The sequence below is a fragment of the Gymnoscopelus braueri genome, assembly GCF_963280865.1.
Source record: "Gymnoscopelus braueri genome assembly, chromosome: 7".
In the NCBI taxonomy this organism is placed as follows: Eukaryota; Metazoa; Chordata; class Actinopteri; order Myctophiformes; family Myctophidae; genus Gymnoscopelus; species Gymnoscopelus braueri.
Window position 1 is genome coordinate 50,771,176 of NC_137608.1, and position 17,195 is coordinate 50,788,370.

The following is a 17,195-nucleotide window of genomic DNA, read 5'->3' on the forward strand; positions in this document are numbered from 1 at the left end:
CGTCGGGTGAGCAGCGCCTTCTTGTATGCAAGCTTGATGATCGTGATGAAGCACACAAGTCAAATCTGCACCTAAACCTACTGAAACCCAGAGGTGACCAGGTTAAAACCCAGAGGTGACCAGGCTAAAAACCAGAGGTGACCAGGTAAACCAGAAGGTTGACCAGGCTAAACACCAGAGGTGACCAGGTAAACCAGAGGTGAACCAGGCTAAAAAACCAGAGGTGACCAGGCTAAAAACCAGAGGTGACCAGGCTAAAAACCAGAGGTGACCAGGCTAAAAACCAGAGGTGACCAGGTTAAAAACCAGAGGTGACCAGGCTAAAACCAGAGGTGACCAGGCCTAAAAACCAGAGGTGACCAGGCTAAAAACCAGAGGTGACCCAGGTTAAAAACCAGAGGTGACCAGGCTAAAAACCAGAGGTGACCAGGCTAAAAACCAGAGGTGACAGGGTTAAAAACCAGAGGTGACCAGGCTAAAAACCAGAGGTGACCAGGCTAAAAACCAGAGGTGACCAGGCTAAAAACCAGAGGTGACAGGGTTAAAAACCATAGGTGACCAGGCTAAAAACCAGAGGTGACCAGGCTAAAAACCAGAGGTGACCAGGTTATAAACCAGAGGTGACCAGGCTAAAAACAGAGGTGAACAGGCTAAAAAACAGAGGTGAACAGGCTAAAAACCAGAGGTGACCAGGTCTTCAAGCCCCCCCCCCCCCCCCCCCCCCCCCCCCCCCCCCCAGGCTCTGGAACAGTTTATCCCGTACACATCAGAGCTGTTCAGTCCATTGTTACTTTTAAATCTCTATTAAAGACTAATTTATTTTCCCTGGCCTTCAGTATGTTTTCACTGACTGGTGCTAAATTAATGTTTTGTTTGTGTTTATTTAATTGTATTGTTTTTGTCTTTACAGCACTTTGGTTAAATGTTCTATAAAAACAGTTTTAGTTGAGTTGAGTTGTTACATAATTATGAAATTAAACAGTCATCAGTATTAAGAGGTTTTTGTCTTGCAGTGGAAACACATTTACTGTGAATTAGTTTTGTTGAAATCAGCAAACTGTGTGTGTGTGTGTGTGTGTGTGTGTGTGTGTGTGTGTGTGTGTGTGTGTGTGTGTGTGTGTGTGTGTGTGTGTGTGTGTGTGTGTGTGTGTGTGTGTGTGTGTGTGTGTGTGTGTGTGTGTGTGTGTGTGTGTGTGTGTGTGGTTGAAGCTTCTCACTAGAAACTCCCCAAAACGTTAATTTCACTTCCTGATTCACTCAGCACTGCAGCCAATCAGAATTATTTTATTAAACATTACCAGTTACTAGAGAGAGACATTATGACATGAACAACCTGAGATAGAGAGAGAGAGCGAGAGAGAGAGAGCGAGAGAGATAGAGAGAGAGAGAGAGAGAGAGAGAGAGAGAGAGAGAGAGAGAGAGAGAGAGAGAGAGAGAGACAGAGACAGACAGAGGCCTGACCTCTAGTAGTCGAATAGTCGACTAATTAGTCTGAGTTGACTGCCAATCTCTTAGTCGAATTATAAAATATATATAAAAAAAATATTATTATTTTAATTATTTGACTGAGAGATATTAATTAACTAATAGTTTGCCAAAAATAGGATATACATCATGATTTATTTGGAGAAACCAATAGTATTATGTTAAATCAGACACTAAGCACCCCTACAGCCCAAATGGAATGTTCCTCTATTGCATAACATATTATATGCATGATTTGACTGAGAGATTGGCAGTCGAATCAGACTGATTCGACTGCCAATCTCAATCGTTTTTTTTTTTTTTTTTTGGTGTTGCAGTAGTCGACTGCCAGTCGACTATTGGCAATTAGTCGCCAATTAGATCCGACTATACAAATCCTTAGTCGGGGGATAGGCCTACAGACAGGCAGTTTGTTGTCACATGATCTAGAAGCTTCTATCACTTAAAGGACAAGACTACCAGGGGCGTCAATTGGCGAACGGGCGCGTGTGCATGCTTGAGGTGTCCTCTTTTTGGGAATTCAGAATATGTTCACTAATCTAATTCATTGCCATCCACCTCTACAAAGACTAACCAATTTCAGAAGACTGAAATGGGACTAAAACTAAATGGTGTGTTATTCAAAAGACTAAAACTAAGACTAAATCAGAATTTACTGTCAAAATGAACACTGATCGCCATAAAGGACACAAAGGGGAAACCCATCAGAAAGAATCTGTCTTGACAGATCATGCAGGAGGACATCAAGGTAACAGAGCCATAACTTGAAAAAAACAAATTTATGTTTTTTTTCAAGTTATGGTTTCTTGTATAGGGCTATGCACATGTGTCATGTGACACTGGCCAATCACAGTCCTGAATAGACTGTGATTGGCCAATCACAGCGCAGGATAATTGTACAAAATTTCCTGGGCCCAGATCACAGCGCAAGATATTTGTACATTTTTCCAAATCTCACTTATAGGGGCGGTTTCACCGCCCAAGAAATGGAGTTAGGAGGTTTTGTTCATCATTGATAAGAACAGCTGAATGGACCTCCAAGCTCACAATGAGGTTGGAGGTCAAAAGGGGGTGGAGCCTGGAGTCAGCAAAACCAGCTAACTCCGGTTGAGTTAGCTGGTTTATTTTTCATTGGTTCAATATTTTTTTTTTACCAACACACAGACGTAAAGGTGGTTCAATGGCCCTGATTTATGGAGAAAAAATGCAAAAGCGTCAAAATGGAGTTAGCTGGTTTCTGCCGGACAGCAACGATAATGATAATATCACAATTTAATAAAAAGATGTATGTGTATGTTAACCACATTAAACCCTGGCATCCCTACTTTGGTCAAATGTGCAAAGAATATATCTACAGTACAAGCTAAAGTCTTGTGAGCTTGTAGATCAGCTAATTTAGCTATTTGTCATAAGAGGACGAAGTTTAGGGTTTAAGTGCTTAAGTAAATGTCCACCCTCTGTTTTTTGCTCTTTTTTCACCTATTGAACCCATTACCTTCAGGTTATGAAGATAACCACGCTGCAAACAGCCTTTCCATGGTGACATCAGCAAACAAAGGTTTTGCCTTCAACCTGTACAGGCATCTGGCCGCTCAGACGGACCACCAAGGCAAGAACGTCTTCTTCTCACCCTCCAGTATCACCCTGGCCCTGGCAGCCTTGTCTGTAGGGGCCCAGGGCCAAACCCACCAGCAGCTCTTCAGTGGTCTGGGCTTCAACAGCTCCGTACTGAACCAGGCTGACATGAACCAGGCCTTCCGTGGACTTCTGACCTCAGCCAGCAATACTTCATCAGAAGACGTCATCATGTCAGTATCATGTCATTATCATGTCATTATCATGTCATTATCATGGTCAGTATCATGTCATTATCATGGTCAGTATCATGTCATTATCAAGGTCAGTATCATGTCATTATCAAGGTCAGTATCATGTCATTATCATGATCAGTATCATGGTCAGTATCATGTCATTATCATGGTCAGTATCATGTCAGTATCATGGTCAGTATCATGTCAGTATCATGGTCAGTATCATGTCCATTATCATGGTCAGTATCATGTCATTATCATGGTCAGTATCATGTCATTATCATGTCATTATCATGGTCAGTATCATGTCAGTATCATGGTCAGTATCATGTCAGTATCATGGTCAGTATCATGTCAGTATCATGGTCAGTATCATGTCATTATCATCATGGCCAGTATCATGTCAGTATCATGGTCAGTATCATGTCAGTATCATGGTCAGTATCATGTCATTATCATGGTCAGTATCATGTCATTATCATCATGGTCAGTATCATGTCAGTATCATGGTCAGTATCATGTCAGTATCATGGTCAGTATCATGTCATTATCATCATGGTCAGTATCATGTCAGTATCATGGTCAGTATCATGGTCAGTATCATGGTCAGTATCATGGTCAGTATCATGTCATTATCATCATGGTCAGTATCATGTCAGTATCATGGTCAGTATCATGTCATTATCAAGGTCAGTATCATGGTCAGTATCATCATGGTCAGTATCATGGCCATATGAACTCCATGCACAGCCCCTTTGTCACACCCACTAGTAAATAAGTATAAAACAGTGTTGCCAGATTTTGCGAGAGACATAAGCAACCAGGTCTATGAAAACAAGCCCAAAAGAAGAGACTATAGGCCACATGAGCACTTCAAACCTATATATAAATCTGCTATTTGAAAATAGCCGATCTACAAGCTCACAACTTGTAGATTGGTTATGAGCTTGTAGATTGGCTACAGTATTTTCAAAAGATTTTGAGGGGGGAAAAAAAATGGTACTGGGGTCCCTCGCTCAAAGTATCATTTCAGGTGAGGGTCTGTGGACAAATACACATACATTTGGTGGAAACATTTTTATATTGAGAAGAATTTGGAAACAAGCCCAAATAAGCATCTAGTCTACCGGTACACTTTAGAAACAAGCCCCAAAGAAAACGCAACCCGCAACTACCAATATTTACAAGCAACTTTACAGAAAATGAAGCCCAAAGTTGCTTATAATAAGCAGACCTGGCAACACTGGTATAAAGAGGTGGGAACCAGGACTCCACAGTGAGTGTATGTCGCTGAAAGTCAAGCACAGTGTTTGTGGGCTGTGGATTACTATTGGTGAGTGAGTTTGCATTTACATTGTTTGGTTTATTTACAGTACCTTATTGTTGCCAAACAATTTATGTTTGCTTTAGATTTTTCTGATTCATTTTTCATTTCTATTGTATGTGTGTTGTTAAATGAGGTGAGATTAACGTTATAAATCCCACAGAGTTTTATAAATCTCTTTTTTTTAAAGAAAAAAATAAGGCTTTGCTCCAGTGTTACAACATTACTGATTTTATGGGAGCTGTTTTTTTAATTATTATTTATTTACCCAGGGTAAACATAGCTGAGCACACATGCTCATTTTCAGCAATGCCCTGCATGGTAGACACTAGAGATGCGCGGATGGGTTATTTTGTCACCCAAATCCGCGTTAACAAGTTCATTATCCATCCGCCATCCACCCGCGGTACTTATATCATCCTATTTATAGATCCGCACCAACCGCACCAAATAATTGTTATTTTCCTGACGTTAGTTTTCTTATAAACAGTGTTACTCACCACTGTCGCGATGCAGTGACTGTATACAATCCACAACCATGGTAACAACAAGCGCACGTCTTCATTAAGTTACTTTCGCTTTCAACCACTTTGTTGCCATGTCGGCTTTTTATAAGCTTTTATAAGCGACTTTTAATATAATAAACTTTATTTATATAGCACCTTTCATGACATAAATGCAGCTCAAAGTGCTTTACAGAAAAAGAAAGAAAAAGTGAAATCAAAACACAAGGCAAAAACAATGCTCTGTGTTGCGACTTTTGGGCTTGTTTGGCATTTGTTTTGGGCTTGTTTTCATAGACCTGGCTACTTATTTCTCTCGCAACCTGGCAACACTGGCTGCCAGCAAAGCAACATGTCGTGAGCGGCTATTTTGTGCCTGGTGTAAAATGACGTAATATTAAAATACTACAAACGCACACACGGTGAAATTTAGTGCTTTTTAAAAGCTATTATAGGCCTATAGATTGATATCATTAATTTAATTCCCGCATTATTTCACCCGCGGTTTATCCAATATGAATTAATAATTATATTTGATTGACCCAAATCCACCCAAACTGCGGTTAACTGCGGCAACCGCGGCTAAAACCGCGATCCGCGCATCTCTAGTAGACACACACACGCACGCACGCACGCACGCACGCACGCACGCACACACACACACACACACACACACACACACACACACACACACACACACACACACACACACACAGACAGACAGACAGACAGACAGACAGACAGACAGACAGACAGACAGACAGACAGACAGACAGACAGACAGACAGACAGACAGACAGACAGACAGACAGACAGACAGACAGACAGACAGACAGACAGACACACACACACACACATACCATATCTTATACTGTTGTTGGCCACTGAGCAGCTCCACAGGAGCAGTCGGGGAGTTCAGTGCCTACTCCTACCCGCCTATGAGCACTCATCCTATGAGCACTCATCCTAAATAAATAACAACGGTAGCAGATCTACAAGCTCGAAATACTGCTACTTTTGATGCTTTTGTGGGACGCTGTGGTATGATCAATAGACCGCCGAAGTCTGACGTCATTTACACATCCTTTGTTTGTCTACCTGGTTTGCAGTTTTCCACCCCCATTCTGAATCCCATAGACGTATTGAATATCGCGTCAAATAAGAACTGTGTTCCAAAAATAAACACATGACCCCGGCGGGTTGACTCTTATGGATATGAAGCATCAACTGACGGTGAGAAAACGCTAATGTTACTTCCGCCGAATTAGTTACATTTTCGCCAGAAACAGACTGTATCAAATATAAGTGACTAACTATCATAAACGATACAGAACCTCCTCCCTGACAATAACGCCGACACGCGGTGTTTATTTTTGGACCACAATTCTTATATGAGACGATTCTAAGATGACCCAATGTTATTCTCCATAGAGAAATTACTTCCGCAAACCTGGGGATGAACGAGTGACGTCAGGACTTCGGTGCTCTATTATAGGGCGTTAATCAGTGGTGGATAGTGGTGGATAGTATACATATACATTGAAATCTCGAGATTTCAATCTCGTCTATAGCGAGACTTCTGTTTTTTTTTTTTTTTTTTGGACAGTGTTCTGTCACTATGAACGTCAGATCTCACAAAAAAAAAAGGAAAAAAAAGCTATTAAAATATGTGATCTAACCTAAGGCCTATCCGCGCACCTTTTAAGCTGTGGCGGCTCAGGGGTGGAGTTATGAAATTTTTCTACTGTACCATTCATCCTAAGATATCATAACGTCATAGAAAAGGTAAGAAAACTTTAGTCCAAAATTCCCCTTTAAGAGGGAGTTTTTCGCAAAATTGCTTGCTCAGGGTGGGTCTGTCGGGTCTCTTCTCTACATGTAAAGTGTCTTGAGACAACTTGTTGTGATTTGACACTTTAATAAAATTGAATTGAATTGAAAAATAGCTATTCCTTGGCTTGCAACAACGTTTTCAAATAAATTACATCATCTCTTGTTTTTCTTGTTCTAATTGTCAATTCATAATGTTTCTTCCTTTTTTTTTATTGATTGATACATAGAACTGTAAACAGCATGTGGTGCAGTCAGACATTTATGGCTAAAAATGATAACACAAAAAAAGTCCTTGTGGTCCTATATGTATTCAATTTATCAGCATAGCATAAAGATAACACAATAATACATCATCAACAAAAACAAACACAGTATGTTCGAAGGAGAAAAAGGAAAAACGACACAGTGAATGACACCTCCTTTCTATGGAATTAAACATTTGTGGTCTGATTTATGTTTTTTCAGGCCAGTTTCGATCTATCTGATCTCAAGTGATTACAAATGCAACATGAAAACTATATATATATATATATATATATATATATATATATATATATATATATATATATATTATCATTATTATTATTATTATTATTATTATTATTATTATTATTATTATTATTATTATTATACTTATTTATTTTTTCATGCAATTATAATACTGGAAACATAACATAAAAAAATAAAACAAATAGGTAATATAATATAATATAATATAATATATATTCATCACAGATTCTTCTGCTCTTCATGATAATAATAAATAAGAGTTGGACTTTAACTCTGATGATGACGTCACACGCGTGAACCCGAGTGAGGCGATGTTCTTCCGGGTCACGTGACGTCTTGTGTCAAAGTAAACATCAGGAGCAGCAGATCTACAAGCCCACAGAGCGTTGTGGACGCGGCGCATGGTGGGCTTGCAGATCTGCTGTTTTCGACGGGCCGCACCGTCGTGCGACGAAGCACAATTCAGCTTCAAGAAAAGTGTCATGGCGGCGACCAGCGTGGCACTGCTGGTGTGTTGACAACTATATAATTAAACTGTGTTTTCACTATATTACACATCACAGTGTGGTTTAAAACCCTTATAATTCAGTTAAAACACAGATAATATAATAATATAATGAGTTCTCAGAAAGGAAACGTGTCTCGGTCTCGTGGACAGAAACACCAGAACTCTGTGGGCTACAGGAACGACAAGTATGGAGCTACTGTTACTGTGAAGGTAAGACAGCTACCTGTCTGTCTGTCTGTCTGTATGGAGCTACTGTTACTGTGAAGGTAAGACAGCTACCTGTCTGTCTGTCTGTCTGTCTGTCTGTCTGTCTGTCTGTCTGACTTTCTGTCTGTCTGTCTGTCTGTCTGTCTGTATGAGCTACTGTTACTGTGAAGGTAAGACAGCTACCTGTCTGTCTGTCTGTCTGTCTGTCTGACTTTCTGTCTGTCTGTCTGTCTGTCTGTCTGTATGAGCTACTGTTACTGTGAAGGTAAGACAGCTACCTGTCTGTCTGTCTGTCTGTCTGACTTTCTGTCTGTCTGTCTGTCTGTCTGTCTGTCTGTCTGTCTGTATGGAGCTACTGTTACTGTGAAGGTAAGACAGGTACCTGTCTGTCTGTCTGTCTGTCTGTCTGTCTGTCTGTCTGTATGGAGCTACTGTTACTGTGAAGGTAAGACAGCTACCTGTCTGTCTGTCTGTCTGTCTGACTTTCTGTCTGTCTGTCTGTCTGTCTGTCTGTCTGTCTGTATGGAGCTACTGTTACTGTGAAGGTAAGACAGGTACCTGTCTGTCTGTCTGTCTGTATGAGCTACTGTTACTGTGAAGGTAAGACAGCTACCTGTCTGTCTGTCTGTATGGAGCTACTGTTACTGTGAAGGTAAGACAGCTACCTGTCTGTCTGTCTGTCTGTCTGTCTGTCTGTATGGAGCTACTGTTACTGTGAAGGTAAGACAGCTACCTGTCTGTCTGTCTGTCTGTCTGTCTGTCTGTATGGAGCTGCTGTTACTGTGAAGGTAAGACAGCTACCTGTCTGTCTGTCTGTCTGTCTGTCTGTCTGTATGGAGCTACTGTTACTGTGAAGGTAAGACAGGTATCTGTCTGTCTGTCTGTCTGTCTGTCTCTGTGTGTCTGTCTGTCTGTCTGTCTGTCTGTCTGTCTGTCTGTCTGTCTCTGTGTGTGTGTGTGTCTGTTTTTCTGTTTGTATAAATCTATCTGTATGACTCGACTGTCTGCCTGTCTGTCTGTCTATCTATTTCTCCATCTAAATGTCTGTCTGTCTGTCTAAACATAATAAGTACGTACAGTAAGTAGCCTAAGGGGTAACTGGAGGATTGGGCACTTTGGGTTCTTAGAAAAGCACTATATACATTTTAGATATTATTTATTATTATCATACTCACTGTGTGTATTCAATAGCAAACAAACGTAACATGTGAATCTGAATCTGAATGCAGACAAAAGTTGTCATGAAATCCATCTCCTACATCACACATAACTCGCTGCTCATTTGTCGTCCGTTGTTTAGAACGCCAACGCTAAGATCCACGATGGACTGTGTCAGCGTTGTAAAGAGGTTCTGGAATGGAAGGTCAAGTACAGCAAATACAAGCCTCTGACACAGGCTAAGAAATGGTGAGTAACGTTAATACATTAAGCAGATATTAAGCAGATATACAAGCTCATAGCGCGGCACCGAGTGCCGCGCTATGAGCTTGTAGATCTGCTATTTTTGAAAGATTTGGGAAATTTGTGAAAATCTTTGAATATTTTTTTTAAAGCCAACATCTGTAGTAAAATATGTAGTTCCAGGGACGCCCAGAAGCAAAGATTTGAGTTACAAATGTTCGCTTTAAAATGTATTAATTCAAATATTTGCACACATTTTCAAGACTGTTCTAAAATAGCAGATCTACAAGCTTGTAGCTATGAGCTTGTATATCTGCTATTTTTGAATAGCCATATAAATCTAAAAATGACACACGTGCTGTGTCTACAAGCTCATAGCGTGGCACAGGGTGCCGTGCAATAAGCTTGTGGATCTGCTATTTGTTGAAAAATCATGGAAAATTTGTGCAAATCCATGAATATATGTTTTAAAGTGAACATTTTTAACTCCGATCTGTGCTTCTGGGGGTCCCTGGAACAACATGTTTTGAGATGGTGGTCCGCAGCCAAATACATATCATTTTGGGGGTCCTTGACATGGAAAAGTTGGAGCACCACTGATATAGAAACACACTGTTAGGATTTAGAATTTTTTTTTAGATTTGGCTGCGGACCCCCCCCATCTCAAAATGTTTTTTCCAGGGACCCCCCAGAAGCAAAGATTTGAGTTACAAATGTTCACTTTGAAATATATATATTCAAAGATTTGCACATATTTTCAAGATTTTTCCAAAATTAGCAGATCTACAAGCTCATTAGTGGCTTCCTGGTGGCGGCGTGTTTTCTCATTTCAGTGCTGTGAGGTGGTGGTGGTGTGTTATTCTCATATGGGGTGATGATGGTTTGTCTTCTTCTCGTTTCAGTGTGAAATGTTGTCAGAAGACGGTGAAGGACGCGTACCATGTGATCTGTAAGCCCTGCTCCCTGCAGCTGGACCTGTGCGCCAAATGTGGCAAGAAAGAAGACATCGTCATTCCGTGAGTGGCCTCTGCTATTTACACTTTACAATTCAAGCATTTAGCAGACGCTCTTAATCCACAGTGACTTAACGATATTAAGCAAGGAAATCACACACATAGAATGCAAACGATATACTATCAAAAATAACAGTCTGTACGTTGAAACCATAGGACACCAGGTAGAAAATGAACCTAGCATCTGTTTAATCCTTGAATGGAAATTTTAGATTTCTTTGGCTATTAAAAAATCTTGAACATTTTTGCAAATCATTGAATATATATATTTTTTAACATGACATTTTATCCCTGGTCCCTGGAACAACATGTTTTGAGATGGGGGTCCACGGCCACATACATTTTGGGGGTCCTTGACATGAAAAAGGTTGAGATCCATTGATAATTTTTTTCAAAAAACTGTGAGGATTCAGAAGACATTTGTAGAATCTCCGGAAGCAAAGTTTGAGTTCAAAATGTTATATATATATTCAAAGATTTGCACAAATTGTCATGATTTTTCCAAAATAAATCAGATCTACAAGCTCATAGCTCTATGAGCTTGTAAATCTGTTGTTTTTGAATAGCCAAAGAAATCTAAAAATGACACAGATGTGTTCCCGGTTTGAATGGCTTAAGGTCGCAGATGGGGCTAACTATGAACATGCTTTCTCCATGTCACATTTGACATGTGACCTTCAGTCACCATCTCTCTCTCTCTCTCTCTCTCTCTCTCTCCTCTCCTCTCTCCTCTCTCCTCTCTCTCCTCTCTCCTCTCTCCTCTCTCCTCTCTCTGCTTCCCCCTGCAGGTCAGACGCTGTATGGCAGGGTGTTGTGGAACCCGGAGCAGAACCTGAATGCAGCGTATAAGCTGCAGTTGGAGAAGGTCTATCTTTGCACGGGCAGAGATGGATATGTGCCCTTCTTTGATCCCACAGGGACCCTGTACAATGAAGGACCTCAGTACGGCTGCATACAGCCCAACAAACACCTCAAACATCGCTTCCTCCTGCTGGTAAAAACAACATGATTGTTTTTATTAGACTGTATACAGGGATCAGTTTGTAGAAAAGAAAAGCCATAGACTTTGTTCTACAATAAATAGCATTCAATCTACTATTTGGCCAAAATAGGGACATCAGGTTGTAAGCTTGTAGATGAACTATTTTTGGAAAATGTTTGAAAATGTATGAAGATTTTTCAACATAGAAACGATTATGACGATTATGCAAAATAATTGCAATTATCTCAAATAATTGCGATTAGGTGATTATGTAATAATTGTGACTATGGTTAACATCCATTTTTAACAAAAATGGTGGATTGTGATGTTATCAAACATAAATAAACATATCAGACAGTCTACATTTCCCAAAAGGAATGCATGTATCTGTACAGAAGCAGGGATAAAACATGAATGGCCAGAGGGCGGATATGAGGCATGGATTTTCCAACCCCCTTCCACCCCCAGCCAATACAACCCTGTGTATATGATTTATATTTGACTGATAATACTAGTATAGTGGAAAAAGCGGCACTCCAAAATAAAGGATGCAAGACTTGCTCAGATACACATTCTCATTTATTGGGAACGCTTAGGCCTTTCAGCCTCAGCCTTCTTCAGAGCAGATATTTTATTTTATTTTTTAAATCTGCTCTGAGGAAGACTGAGGCCGAAACACGTAAGCGTTCCCAATAAATGAGAATGCGTATCTGAGCCAGGCCTGCGTCCTTTATTTTGGAGTGCCGCTTTTTCCACTTGGGTGGTATTTAATTGAAGTTATATTTATAGCTGAGCACCCACTGCCTAAACAAAAAAGGCATCTAGAGGAAGCGCACCTGCTTTTTTTTTCCTTCTTACCAATACTAGTATATTATTAGTGTATAGAATAGTATGCTAGATTTGGAACATTCCGAGTATTTAGTCGTCCTCTGATTCCTTCCACAGGATCGCAAACAGCCAGACGTGTGTGACAGATACTTCCATGACGTTCCCTTTGAGGCTCACTTCTCCTCTGACATGCCTGAGCTGCAGTCCATGGCGCCCATGCCTGTCGTGGATGGTTTCACCATGAAGGTCGACGCCCTCTACAAGGTAAATGTGTTGCTCAGCCAGTCACTGTTACCTAGGGTTGTCACGGTTACAAAATCTAAGTTGATGATTAATTGTCTCACAAATATTTGCGATTCATCAATTTAATTGTGTTTATGGCATTGAACACTGGAACATAATGAATACAAATTGTATTTCTGTTTGCCTTTTAGGTTTTGTAATAACAAATTGCACGGGGCAGATATGACAAATAACTCAATTATACACACAAATTCCTATAACTCTTTAAGTGCCAGAGTAAAAGTGTTATAGTGTCACCCCAGTGCCAGCGAAAACGAGTGTGATTGACCTAATGTACATGTATATACATTAGGTCAATCACAGATAGGGAGGGTTCCATTTGTAAAATGATAAAATAAAATAAAACAGAGGGGGGACATTTTCTTAACTGCTTAAGTTCTATGTGTTTCATTAGAGATTTTGACCAATTTGCCCAAAATAGGGATGCCAGGTGTAATGTTCAAAAAGAGGCCGTGGTGCACCGTGATATACACATACCATGATCCAGCTGGAACAGTATATATGTCACAGGGAAATTGGCATTCCAGGGAAATTGAAAGAGGAGCGCTCGCTTTTAGGCACGGAACCGAACCGATAGGGGGAGAATATATGTTTTCATGGGTTACAGTCTACGGTTACTATCCAGTGTCCACGACGTGGACACACATGTGTGCGCGTGCACACGTACACACGCACACATGTGTGTCGTCGTGGACACTGGATAGTTTTGCATTCATTCATTCACACGCTTGCATTCATTGCCCTCTAGTGTTGGTTATACAGAATTGCCTGGGTGGGTGGTAAAAACAAGCGCTCCTTTTCCAATTTCCCTGGAATGCCAATTTCCCTGTGACATATATACTGTTCCAGCTGGATCATATGTGTAAATATGTAGATATCTTAGATTTTCTTTTTCTCCTCCTGAAAACGACAAAAAACTCATTTCATCCACTTCTTTAAACCTGTAAACCCGTGACGTGACAATAACGTTTGATTCCGGTTTGCGACGGCCAGGTGGAGGCGGGCCACCAGTGGTACCTGCAGGTGATCTACGTGATCGGCCCCGAGTCGCGCTCCAGCCCCAGGATCCAGCGCTCGCTCACCTACGAGCTGGGCCGCCACCACCAGCGCCAGCAGCGGGCCCGGCGCGACCTGGTGGACCGCAGCGGGCGCCTCACCCTGGACGAGTCGCTCATCTACGACAACGAGGGCGACCAGGTGAAGAACGGCACCAACATGAAGACGCTGCGCCTGGAGGCCCCGGCCGCCGCCGCCACCTTCAACCCCCACCTGGGCAGCTCGGTGGGCGGGGGGGTGGCCGCGCTCACGCTGCTGGTCCTCGTCCTGCTGGCGTCCTGCTTCGCCTTCCGACGCTGCAAGGCCATGGACAAGAAGAAGGCTCCCAAGGTCAGTGGTGGTTTTTACAGCAACCCATTAACCCCTTCAGACCGGGAAAGCATCTGTCCTTTTAGATTTCAGCCATTATTTTATACTTTGGCTATTTCAAAAATAGCAGATCTACAAGCTCATAGCGCGGCACCAAGTGCCCCCTCCCCCACCCCCCACTGTCTGGGGGGTGGGGGAGGGTCTGGTCTGTCCACCAGAGAAAATATTTTTTAACCGCGGTCGGCCATTTTGTTCCGGTCGGCTGTTGAATAACAGCCGTTTTCACCAAAAAAAAGAGAAAAAAAGGGAACAGAGTGTTTTTCTAAAACTCATAAAGAAGGAGTGGACGGTAGTGTAATTTTTTTGGGATGACGTCACATCCGTCCATTCCTTCTTTCAGGGTCCTAGGATAATTCCTAGGTTTTTTTGTTGAAAAGACGGAGATCTCCGTCATTGGCAGGGATGTGAGTAAACGTACTGTGTTACTTTCCTCCACTGCCCCAGGTTTACGAGGAGTACCCGCTGAACACCAAGGTGGAGGTGTGTCTGGACAAGTGCGTGGAGAAGAACTTCAGCACCAAGCACTGCACGGTGAGGAACGTCAACGTGTTCAACCGCACCCGAGAGGACAATACCGCCACGTCCAACGGCAAGGTCAACAGCGGCAGGACCAAGGTCAAGCAGGTCAACCTGGAGGTCAAACTTCACAACAACCTCCATGACGGTACTGAGGTCTGAGCCCGGAACCCTACCCACTAATCCAGAAGCCCCGCCCCCTGAGCCCGTAGCCCCTCCCACTACGCCAGGAGCCCTGCCCCCTGATTCCGTAGCACCCTCCCTGTAAGCCAGGAGCCCCGCCCCCGACGCCCAACTCTGCTGTGTGTATGTCATTACCAAGCCTTTTTTTTTGCGAGGGAGGGGGGGGGGGGGTGCTTGTTTTGTGTCACTCAACATCCTGTGTTAGGGGCCGTGTCCACAGAAAGTGTTTTTTTGAGCGACAGAGCGCTTTGGATATCATGTCCATAGATGGCGCTGAGCGAGACGCCTCTGCACAATGATTGTGTGCGTGTCTCTCCAACCGTCTGCATAGGAAAGAGACATTGATGAGCTGCGCTCGTATCCCAAAAGTTGAACTATTTTCTGCCCAGAGTGCTCCGGCAAGAAACGCTGGATGTCCTGAGCGCTGAAACCCGATGCTGGGCCGTGGGGCAGAGCAGCACTCCAGCGTGTATTTACCATAGAAATGCACGGCAGAAAGGCGCTGGCAACTCAGAAAAAGCTTTCTGTGGAACATGGCCCCATGTGTGCAAGGTTTTACAACAGATGAGGGACTTCTTAAATCACAAGCAAGTCATGGTGACAGCAAGGCCTCGAGGCGCAGTGAGGCGCGCGAAGCGGTCGACAGGTTATCACGTGAACCAAAATAAGCGCTCCCTCCGTGTTGATCGCAGCGATGCGGGGCATGGTTTCTTTGTGGTTTCGTCTTGGGAATAGCATACACGCCACTCTACTACTACTGTACTTCATGTCTCCACACTGGCCAGGACGTTGGAGAGAGAAAGAAAAATCTACATTTTTTCTTTTTTAAATGAAAGGTATTTTGTAAAAGAAAGTTTGTACTTACGGAATGAGATGTTGTTTTAATGTATTTTTATACTCAGTCTAAAGGGGGAAAAGGGAATAACGGCATGTGATGTGCAGCCAGCTATGCAGCGTTGAAATCATTTCACAACTGGGCTACCTCAGGAACCCACACACCCACTTGACTGTCAGAACATCAGCCACAACAACAACAAGAACAACAACACCAACAAACAACAGCAGCAACCGGTCCAATCTGACTGAATTATGAGTCATACTGTCGCTGTCGGGTGTAAATCCAAAACAGTTAATTTTCAGGACATGAAGAAAAAAAGAACATGTGTTCCAATGGATCTGGTGTAGTTATCATTTAGTCACAAGCTCTTACCACACACAGACTTAAACACTTTCAACGTGGCCTGTCTATATTTTGGGCATGACATTGTAGGTGAAAATCTACACTTGCAGATTGGCTATTTTCGCTACTTTTGCACTACACTGTCATACGAAGAAGTAGGGCGTTAATTTACAAAAAAAACATTAAAAGATTAAATATGAATTACAAGGTTTATGCCCAGCAGCGATGACATCAAAGTTGCTTTTTTTGTATTTTCCATTTGAATGGTCCGTCACGTCTAAGGACAGGTAGCTCAGACACTGTCCATTGTTCACCATGTTATTTCACTGCTTAAATGTCAATACTGTAAAGCTCAATTTATCGTTGCCGTCAGGTGGAAACCTTGTACGTCCAAAACCGTTACTTTTCAGGAAACGGAAAGAAAAAGAACCTGTGTTGTTCCAATGGTTACGAATTAGTCTCAAGCTCTTGTTAATACTTTTTATTGGTTAAACATTCATAAAACCCCGCAAATAGACGTTCACTTTCACATTCAAATGTTTTCGTAAATGGTGAAACTAGCCGATCTACAAGCGTTGTGAAGCGTTGTGAGCTTATACTGTAGATTGGCTATTTTCGCAATTTTTTGTGTGACACTCTTGAACGATGAAGTAGCCATTGATTTGAAATTCTAAAATGTTGAAATACAGAGATACAAGTTTTCTGACCGACAGCGAGGTTAGACTCCCACGCACGATGCTCTCGCTTGCCGACAACAGACCTAAGAGTTAACAAGCGACACTGTCATGCAACAGAGTTTACATGAGGCATAACATGACCACTATGAAAGTATTATAGCACCCCACAGAGTATTGGTTTTGCCCGAGGCCAAGGAAAGGATTGATATATATATTACAAATGATATCTATTCAAGTGCAATTACGTCATATCTTCCGTTTATCCTTCCCTCACATTTATGTTTCACAAATGTATACTTCAAGCCTTAATTTGTTCTGGACCGATATTGTTAACGATGTGCGAGCAATCATGTTGTTTTCCTAAACAGCTGCCAATATTAAGTGCCATGCAGTATTTCTTCTTCATGACTTTTAAAAGTCCACACATTTCACCCAGTGTTTTTTATTTTGTATTTTCAACCGTGTAAAGATTTCCCTTTTGATCAATAACTTCACCAAAACGCTAC

General features: G+C 41.9%; 3 protein-coding genes across 7 annotated transcripts in view; 2 read left to right on the forward strand and 1 right to left on the reverse strand.

Annotated features, from left to right (window-relative positions):
- LOC308089220 (H-2 class II histocompatibility antigen, E-S beta chain-like) overlaps nucleotides 1-17,195 on the reverse strand; it is an 88,471-nt gene that overhangs the window by 51,608 nt on the left and 19,668 nt on the right. The gene's annotated exons all lie outside the window — the stretch shown is intronic.
- Nucleotides 8,023-11,582, forward strand: LOC308089323 (uncharacterized protein C9orf85-like). The gene is made up of 4 exons (XM_080433988.1): nucleotides 8,023-8,184; nucleotides 9,482-9,588; nucleotides 10,485-10,598; nucleotides 11,384-11,582. The coding sequence occupies exons 1-4, from the start codon at nucleotides 8,083-8,085 to the stop codon at nucleotides 11,442-11,444; spliced, it is 384 nt and encodes a 127-aa protein (XP_080290114.1). The 5' UTR covers nucleotides 8,023-8,082; the 3' UTR covers nucleotides 11,445-11,582.
- On the forward strand, nucleotides 11,455-15,630 carry LOC308089322 (extracellular matrix organizing protein FRAS1-like). The gene is made up of 4 exons (XM_080433987.1): nucleotides 11,455-11,589; nucleotides 12,523-12,669; nucleotides 13,702-14,094; nucleotides 14,578-15,630. The coding sequence occupies exons 2-4, from the start codon at nucleotides 12,595-12,597 to the stop codon at nucleotides 14,809-14,811; spliced, it is 702 nt and encodes a 233-aa protein (XP_080290113.1). The 5' UTR covers nucleotides 11,455-11,589; nucleotides 12,523-12,594; the 3' UTR covers nucleotides 14,812-15,630.

What these genes read in the sequence shown, in the direction of transcription:
- LOC308089322 (XM_080433987.1), top strand. Translation starts at nt 12,595, where the DNA reads ATGCCTGAGCTGCAGTCCATGGCGCCCATGCCTGTCGTGGATGGTTTC. An exon ending in AGGTCGACGCCCTCTACAAG is followed by an intron (nt 12,670 to 13,701) that starts GTAAATGTGTTG and finishes TGCGACGGCCAG; the next exon opens with GTGGAGGCGGGCCACCAGTG. An exon ending in ACAAGAAGAAGGCTCCCAAG is followed by an intron (nt 14,095 to 14,577) that starts GTCAGTGGTGGT and finishes CCACTGCCCCAG; the next exon opens with GTTTACGAGGAGTACCCGCT.
- LOC308089323 (XM_080433988.1), top strand. Translation starts at nt 8,083, where the DNA reads ATGAGTTCTCAGAAAGGAAACGTGTCTCGGTCTCGTGGACAGAAACAC. An exon ending in CTGACACAGGCTAAGAAATG is followed by an intron (nt 9,589 to 10,484) that starts GTGAGTAACGTT and finishes TTCTCGTTTCAG; the next exon opens with TGTGAAATGTTGTCAGAAGA. An exon ending in AAAGAAGACATCGTCATTCC is followed by an intron (nt 10,599 to 11,383) that starts GTGAGTGGCCTC and finishes TTCCCCCTGCAG; the next exon opens with GTCAGACGCTGTATGGCAGG.